This window comes from Lepisma saccharinum, chromosome 18, assembly GCF_977018435.1.
Source record: "Lepisma saccharinum chromosome 18, izLepSacc3.1, whole genome shotgun sequence".
Lineage (NCBI taxonomy): Eukaryota > Metazoa > Arthropoda > Insecta > Zygentoma > Lepismatidae > Lepisma > Lepisma saccharinum.
Window position 1 is genome coordinate 4,954,875 of NC_139246.1, and position 9,129 is coordinate 4,964,003.

General features: G+C 37.3%; 1 protein-coding gene across 1 annotated transcript; it reads left to right on the forward strand.

Annotated features, from left to right (window-relative positions):
* The first annotated feature begins 856 nt into the window (after positions 1-856).
* On the forward strand, positions 857-5,729 carry LOC146002348 (endoglucanase E-4-like). The gene is made up of 9 exons (XM_083140077.1): positions 857-946; positions 2,082-2,246; positions 2,543-2,638; positions 2,987-3,169; positions 3,294-3,471; positions 3,778-3,940; positions 4,216-4,380; positions 5,002-5,144; positions 5,408-5,729. Exons 1-9 carry the CDS (start codon positions 892-894, stop codon positions 5,631-5,633), a joined length of 1,374 nt encoding a protein of 457 aa, XP_082996203.1. The 5' UTR covers positions 857-891; the 3' UTR covers positions 5,634-5,729.
* Positions 5,730-9,129: the final 3,400 nt, after the last annotated feature.

Consider the following 9,129-nt stretch of genomic DNA (forward strand, 5'->3'; position numbering starts at 1 on the left):
CATTTAAAATCTGCTCTCTCTTCTTGAATACCCTTGTATTGTGGTAAAAACGTTTGAAATGTTTAATAGAGTTGGAATATGAAATAAGGAACGGTTCAGAAATTTCCCACCTCACGGAAGAAACTTTTTATCTTTTATAGTTTGTGAAAAATACACATTTGAAATTGCTCTTTCTTTTTTAATAACCCTGTATTATCTAATAATGTAATGAAGAAAGAAAACTGTATATATTGTTTGAGAGCAACTTCAATATTCATATAATTAGTGTTTGCTTAGGGAAGATATTGCATGAATTGATTGTACGAGTAGTTTCTAAATAAATATTATATTTCAAAAACATCGTATTAGGGAACTCATATGCAGCATTGAATGCTTGATTCTCTATTAACCTTTCAGTAGCACTAACATATTTATGGAGATTATGTCCTTCATCATTAGTGAAAACTAAGATTTGTAATACAGTGAAAAGTGTGTGTCAAATCTAAGAAGTACTGATATTTTGTGATATTATGTTCTATCACGTGAAACAAACCTGATGTTGCAGCAAAGGTACTTCTTAGAAGCAACACGCTTGCTTTCATCCCAGCCACGTATTCTATCGCAATTGCGAGACACACCTCCAAGTATCTGTACCGGCGGTAGGTACATGTGCCATTGTTTTGTTTACGCCCTCACACGTCGTCTGCACAATGCGTGATCGGATGAGTGTAATTATCTCTACTGTTTGAGATAAAGACCTACTTGACAATTACTACAATGAAATGTCTTGACAATGTCGATAATGATTGAATCTACGTATTTCAAGTGCTGGATAAAAATAAAGTACTTTTTTTTAATGTTACAAGGTATAAATACTACGAACTCGTGAGTGAGAAGTCATCCTGTCTCAACATGTGGAAGTCAGCAGCTTTCTTCTTGTTCCTGGTCTGCTCTGGTCGCTTTGCGGGTAAGATTTCCATGAGGATTCTATATTTCTCACGACTTTATTTCTTGCAATTTTAGATTAATTCATATGCTCAAATAGACTACATCAATAATATATATTTCACTAGTACTTGAAATTAACATCCACTGTGAAGTTAGAATACTAGTTTTCTCTTTATTTCTCGTTTGTGTTTTTAAGATCACATTATGCTCAGGTAGATTAAACGTGAATAGACCTACAGTATAAAGTGGGATCCGCATCACTATGTTCCTCCAACGGAAATGAAATCTAAGACCCCTTGATTACAATGAAAGACGTTACCACTATACTATCTTACTTTTCCAGTATTTAGTATGTAATGATTCTGATCTAATTCTAACAGTTACAAATAGATCCATATAATGCATATAATGTTACGTTTTTGTGCTTCTATGGACAGATTTGTGGAGATATTAAATATCCTATGATAGAACCTTGTATTTCCCTTAGCCTATTATATTTTATGTTTGTATCTACAGCAGTTAGCAGCAAATCACAAACAGATTTGTTAACATCCCAGACATGTGAACTGAATAAACGTTATTACTTTCAAAATTAGATAAATATTTTGCATATTTATCGGTACGCCAAATTACGCGTGTATGTAGTCTGATTTAGTTACGGAATATAGAAGGTTAGACATGTATTGATTGTTCGCTACAATTGTTTTACCACTCTATCAATGGAGAGACGCTTCTATCCTTCAATTTATATTCGTGTATATTTAATAGATTTAGATTCTGGACAAAAAACAGATGAATGCTCCACCAAAACAACATTCAAAATTCTTTATACTCGGAATATTTCATACTTATATCTGGAATCGTTTCTGGTACATCGCTTCATAACAGTTTACTCATTGAAAACTTTCAATGGGATGATTCTCATAAGATTATCCACTTAATTAATTTATTAGTATTTGCAATAATGTCAGTTCGCCTTTATAGGACGGTAAAATATATGTAGTATATAAATTAAAAGTTTATGAGATATATATATATTTCCTTAACCTAATTAAAATAATACTGAAATTGAAGATGGTTTTTAACATTAAGCAAATCTACTGTAGTTACATACGGATGTTATGTTACAACTTTACCTCACAAATGTATTTCAGCCGCGCAGTACGACTACGCAGAGGTCCTGGGGAAGTCGTTCCTCTTCTACGAGGCGGAGAGATCCGGAAAACTCCCTGCAGACAACAGGATCCCCTGGAGGGGAGACTCCGCACTCAACGACAAGGGACAGAACGGGGAGGACCTCACAGGGGGATACTACGATGGTAAGTTAACACTTTACGATACAATAGAATATATTATTCTCATATGTTTAATGTTTCTACTTTCTTCAACAATTCAGAAAATAGAAGTAACACTAAATTTACAATCAGTACCTTGTAATAATTTACAAATGCCTGATTTGCTTTGCCAGTAAATATTATATACCTTCTGGTGAATAATTTTAAAGGAGAACATTTAAATTGCACGTGTGGAATAGTCCTCTTAACAATTTTTTTAAGTCTCTTTTCGGAGCACAGTTCATCTTTATCCTAAAAGTATAATTTTATTTTCCCTTTAGCTGGTGATCACGTGAAATTCGGCTTCCCAATGGCCTACTCAGTGACAGTTCTCGCGTGGGGATACCTCTCCAACAAGCAGGCTTACGATGCAGCAGGTGTGTATCCATTCACTCAACAGGCTGGATTCAATTAGTATACTTCAAAACATATTTATTATACGAAAATATAATAGTATACAACAGATTATGAACTTCAAGTAATGTATTCACTACATTGGCCGCGGTCTCTTTATCTTATTCACAACGTCCATTCTTCTAATGAGGGATCTCTTGCATTAAAAAGTTTCACAATGAAAATGTAATAACATTGCGTTCAAAAAGGTATTGAAATACTCATAAAATTATGTTATTTACATTCTGTTTTCCTTCATCAAACATCTTTTGATTCATGCATTGTACTTCGAATTTGAAGGTTGCCTTAACGTGAGTTATAATTTTATGCAGGTCAAACCCAATACTTGAAGGCAGCTCTCAAGTGGGGCACTGACTACTTCATCAAGGCCCACGTCAGCGCCAACGAGCTCTACGGACAAGTAGGAGATGGCAACACTGACCATGCCTACTGGGGAAGGCCAGAAGACATGACCATGGAGAGACCAGCCTGGAAGATCGACACTTCCAACCCAGGTAAACTCCTAAATCCATACCTTTAGGATGTACTACATCAGGATACACTCTCTTCTTGAATTAGTCTCAATTTCCTATGCCCATTGCTGTCACCGTTAGTAACAAGCTGCATCCTGACTCGCAGGTTCCGACCTGGCCGGGGAGACGGCTGCAGCCCTCGCGGCCACCTCCATCGCCTTCCAGGACTCCGACGCTGGTTACGCTTCCACCCTGCTGACCCACGCCAAGCAGCTCTTCGACTTCGCCAACAACTACAGGGGCAAGTACTCCGACGCCATCCCCAACGCCGCTTCCTTCTACAGGTGAGTCCTGCTTTCATTTACTAATAAAACTCAAGTTGTCGTCAAATTAATTTTCCGGACATTTATGCTATATATTTGAAACACTGATTAGGGTACGTTCCCAAATAAGAGTAATGTAGATATCAATTCACTAACAGCAAACGTATCTGTTCCTGGTTTTCTATTACTATTAAATCTCAAATTAACTTATCCTGATATGAATTTTGCAAACATTTTTGTTAGATGTTTAACATGCTGATTAAAGTTCTTTTCCGCTGAGATAAATTTAGAAAGCAATGTCCTCACACGCAACTTCTCTTTGCTTAGCTCCTACGACTACAAGGACGAACTGGTGTGGGCAGCCGCGTGGTTGTACAAGGCCACCAACGACCAGAGCTACTTGGACACAGCCGAGAGCCTCTACAACGAGTTCGGACTCAACTACAGGCCACAAGACTTCGGTTGGGACAGCAAGGTTGCAGGAGTTCAAGTAAGTAGGAATATACCAAATTGTCTTTGTCTTTGTCATATAAATGTGAAGAAGAGCCAACGTAGAAATATATACTTCATATGACTTGAAAGATTTGTTCTGTAAGAATTAGATGAAGGAACTAATAACCTACATTAAAACACAATTTATTGCCCGTAGTTAGTTATACTGGAGGTTGTCTTTCCATGCTTCGTGTCTGAAAATATTTCGCAATCTTATGGGAGACAAAACAATATTTATTTTTATGAATATATTTTATATCTAATTCTTTATAGATTCTTCTGGCTGAGCTGACAGGTGGCAGCGAATACAATACGAGGGCCCAGGACTTCTGCAGCTACATGGTCAACTCCCAGCAGAGAACTCCTAAGGGACTGGTCTACCTCAGCCAGTGGGGAACTCTAAGATACGCAGCCAACGTCGCTTTCCTGTGCTTGGAGGTAATTAATATAATTCGTTTTTACATATGGTATACAATATGTATACAGTCAACACATAGTATATTGTTTTCCAAGATGGCAAACTTTAAGAGTAGTAATGTAACCAAAATGTTTAAAGTAGATTTTGAGGATTTTGGAATTTTAAAATCTGATCGTCAGTATAAACTTACTATGATGGAAAACTACCACGAATAATGTAAGCTTGAAACATGTGCTTGAAGTGGAAATTCGCAGCTGGGGGATGCTTTACCAAGTTTTGTAATTGGTTGAATGACGCCTGTATGGTTCAGTATGGAAACGATGCAGTAGGTGGAGAAATGTATATGCAAATTATTCTAACTAAGAGATGCTACATAAATATTTTCAAATGTGGAATAGATTGACCCGTGTTTGAACACTGCTTCAAATATAAATGGAAATTGTGTAAACAAGGGACTATTCACCATTGAATTAAATAATATAATTTCTTCATGATTGTTGATAATTAATTTGTAGCCTGTTTGAAGAGGTTTGTCTCGTATTTACACACATTTATGAGCATCACAGATAGAGTGGATAATTTACGATACATTCTGTATTTATTATCTTGATCTGTATTATATCTATCCACATATTTCCCAGACCGCCAACCAGCTGCAGATCGACACTAGCGCCAACCAGCAATTCGCCAAGAGCCAGATCGACTACGCCTTGGGATCCGCTGGCAGGAGCTACGTCGTTGGATACGGAAACAACCCTCCCACTCACGAACAACACAGAGCAGCGTAAGTAGAACTTCCTAAGTTTCATAATCATTTCAATAGGTGTTCAACGGCTCTGCTTTTTTAGAGAAATATATCACTAGAACACATCCAAAGTTAAATCTCTGTTTCATATTCCTGTTCATGTAGTCCGCACATGATATGAATACGGCAAAGACTGCTATAGTTTTATCTAAAACTAACTTTATTATATAATAATTATTATTATTACAATTAATATTAAGTCCTGAGTGAAGAAAGTAAATATATAATTCGGTTCTTTCTAGATCCTGCCCCGACCGTCCAGCCACCTGCGACTGGAACACCTTCAACGGTGCCCAGGCCAACTACCAAGTCCTGAACGGTGCCCTGGTGGGAGGCCCTGACCAGAACGACAGTTACGACGACGTGAGGAGCGACTACGTCCACAACGAAGTGGCCTGCGACTACAACGCCGCCTTCACTGGCGCCCTGGCGGCCCTCAGCAACCTCAAGCTCAAGGGGGTCCTCTGAGCGAACTCTACTGACGGACATTCAAGTGGAACTCAAACTGTACATTTTGTATTCAGTTGTAATATATGCAAATTTTAACTACCAATAAAGAATGAAACTAACAATTTAATGTATTTGTTGCACATCTCAGGATTGCATGAATTATAACTAATTCAAAACCTACCTATGAGTGATTAGTTACCAGTTAACCTAACGTCTCTTCGATCAAACGTGACATACACTCTTCCTAGCTTGGGAATATACCCAAATAGATTAGGATTAAATAGTTTTGCTTCTCGCCTCGAAATCTGGAGGTTGACAGTAGGGCACTACGGTAAGTTTAATTTGCGCAGAAATTATTGAAGTGGAAATATTCTGATTAATTTGGTTTGTTTTTGTGTCCGAATGGAAATTACCAATGAAAATCAGCACTTTTGAAATTTTTCTAATGCTATTGACCAGGGAAAACTAAGTGATCCCATTAGATCCAGTCGTTCTCAACTGTTTTAAACAAAATATTATATTTGTGAATAAGCCTAGACATAATCAGACTAATATTCTCTATGATTATGCAATTATTTATTTCTTAATATTAAATTTCAAGAGTGTAATTTAAAAAAAATAGAAAACTATTTACAAGTAAAATTGTTAGAATCGGGGCATTCACTTCTAAAAAAAACTATTTTACCGGACCGCGGGCACACGCAGGTTGAAAACCACTGCTCTATAGAAGCTTTGGGGACATCGTCAGTCCCAATAGTTCAATTGATTACTATTGTTTATTTTTCAGTGCGTCTGTATGTTGAGCACCCTTGTATGTCGTAACGTCGATCAGATTTCTATGCCATGGACTTTCCACCACATTTCTACTTATTAATGTCTATCGCGTGAAGCTCATGGGTTGGCGATAGTCATGGAAGAAGAATCGCAAATCATATCCGTTCTAGAATTTCTCGTGAGGACGAATTTGTTTTGTTCTCACCTGTTAGTTTCATTGGAGGTGCTTAAGGTGGCGTTAAAACAGGAATTCAAATTACTAAGCTAATTGAAGACTAAAATTGGTAAACAAATTTAAACAAAGTGCCACAATAATTCAAACACCGTTTTCCACGTTAAACTGTGAAATGTGCCATGCTTTATAATGTGGTAAACGTGCAATGTGGCTGGTAGTCCGCTAAGTAGTTCAAAGGGCGTGTAAAGAGGTTACTAGTGTGAACGTTCTTACGGGCTGATGTGCGGAACCATGCGATTTCCCAACACTTTGGCTTTTGGCACTTACAACGTTTACCTCCTTTAGTCCTCAATTAAGAAATCCTGGCATACAAGGGGTGCAGCAATTTTAAATTGAAATAAGCTGTTGTTTTTCGAACGAACTGGGATAAAATAAATTGTGGAGTAAGAGTAAGTGTTCCGTCTTAATAAAATAACTTTGACTTATGTTTGATTCGTTCCCCAGTTCTGGTTCTCTCTAGAATACACTAAAGAATGTATAAAGTAATTATTACAACATATTTCCACTGCATTACTAAAGAAGACTACACACTTACTATATTTTATTCAATAAAGAACGTCCTTTGCAGTTCTTCATAACTACCAAGTGTTCTCAAAGTGTTAAGTAATGATTGAACAGTATATCTATATATCACTGCTCACAATGATAACACCATTAAGTCTTGTATCCATGATTACCAAAAATCCAATATGCTGACCAAGGCAGAATTTATTTTATTTAAAACATAAACAAAACCTTCTAGCAAGGTCTTCTTCAGACTCTACACTAAATACAAATGAGAGATAAAATGTTTCCAATTTTTTGTTACTGCTCAAATATCTACAGCAAACCGTTAATGCAATTGTGATAGTTAATATACTCATATATTCTTAAAAGTTTGTAATGATGTGACATGTTTAATTGTTACCCCCTTTCTTTCCAGCAATGAACTCAGAGTTCGTGCATGAAAGCAACAATGCTGCTACAGAGGCCTGCAAGGAGCAAGACAAAAGCGCCAGTAAGTTTTGCAATCCGAAGACCACATTGTTATCTTCTTCTTTCACCTTAAATATCTTCCTCCCAGCCGCAAAGAATTCAACCACAGATTCCTCTTTCCAGAATTCTGTTAACACTGATTCCACAGATACGTCGATGACTCGTTCGAAAGCTCTGGTGAAGGGAGAACCGCGTCTTAAACGAAACACTCGCGGTAAACTTCGAATCCTTTCCGACATGATGTGATACAACGGTTTTCCATATGAATCCGTCAGGTTAATGCTTCTTGCGGCGTAATTTGTGAAGATCAACGAAGCAAATATCGCGTACTTATCAGAGTTCATCTGCTCGTAAAAGCTGTGATTCATTGGTTGCCGTCTCGCAAAGAGAGCTTTCCACTTATCATCTTCAAATTCTGCCAATGCTTCCTTTGCTGTTTCGACACCGACTATAGACATGTTGGAGTGGAGAAGATCATCAAATACATCAATTAGTGGATGCATCTTCTGATATGTTGTGAAGCCGAAGAGAGAGCTTTGGTACCCTGTGTTGAGTACCAAGCAGCAAAATACAAGAACAAGATGGATTTAAACGAAAGGGTCTGTGGTAATTTAAGAAGTGAGATTCCCAATACAACAGATAGGTTTTGAAAAAATGTCGATTGAGTATTTAGGAATGTTTCTTCCTTTAGAACCTTCGACATGAGTTTCATGATGGCTGAATTAGAGGTGTATGATAGCGCAAGCAATGACCAGCAGACCAACTGGAAAGGAAATGTTATGTTCATCCAGTATGGATAAGGAGTTGGTAGAGGAACTACAAAACCATACAAGAAGAAACTTCTAGATAACACATCGTCAAAGACAAGACTTTGAACAGGAAACGCGACTAAAGTAAGAATCACGAACCTTCAGACCCTCTGTAAACAACCGTCTCACTTCGAGTAACGTATCACTCAGCGCCAGCTGTTCGTGAATGGTGCGGCCATCATCTGCTGCTCACTCGCAACCTTTAATTTTACGTAACATGGAAAAACGTATTCTTATTTTAACTGATAATCTACACATTGAAGTATAATAAATTTTCTACAAGTGATTAAATACGTGTTCTTGTTCAAGAATGAACATATTTTTCTACGCCAAAAGTCCGATTTATCTGACACTGGGTTAACACAGTGGTATTCAACGTGGGGAACTCGAACCCCTGGGGGTACGCGAAGACTTTTTAGGGGGTACGCACAATTTAAAATAATTATAAATAATGAAAACTGTTTCTGACAGAGATAACTTGAAAATGTAATAAAGGGAAGCAAAGAAAATAGACATTTCTTTGTCAACATTTTCCTCAAAGTAAATATAAAAAGGGGTCGATTTAGGATTTCATGTTACTCTCCCCACCCCACCGACCACCAGACTAAAGGATTCTAACTCTGTTTTATTATTATGCTCAGAACTTGTATTATCCTGATTTATACGAAACGCTGAACATTGCTGTGAAAATAGTCAACTTAATCAAGTCGCAGGCATTGAA

What these genes read in the sequence shown, in the direction of transcription:
- LOC146002348 (XM_083140077.1), top strand. Translation starts at nt 892, where the DNA reads ATGTGGAAGTCAGCAGCTTTCTTCTTGTTCCTGGTCTGCTCTGGTCGC. An exon ending in GCAGGCTTACGATGCAGCAG is followed by an intron (nt 2,639 to 2,986) that starts GTGTGTATCCAT and finishes AATTTTATGCAG; the next exon opens with GTCAAACCCAATACTTGAAG. An exon ending in GCAAGGTTGCAGGAGTTCAA is followed by an intron (nt 3,941 to 4,215) that starts GTAAGTAGGAAT and finishes AATTCTTTATAG; the next exon opens with ATTCTTCTGGCTGAGCTGAC.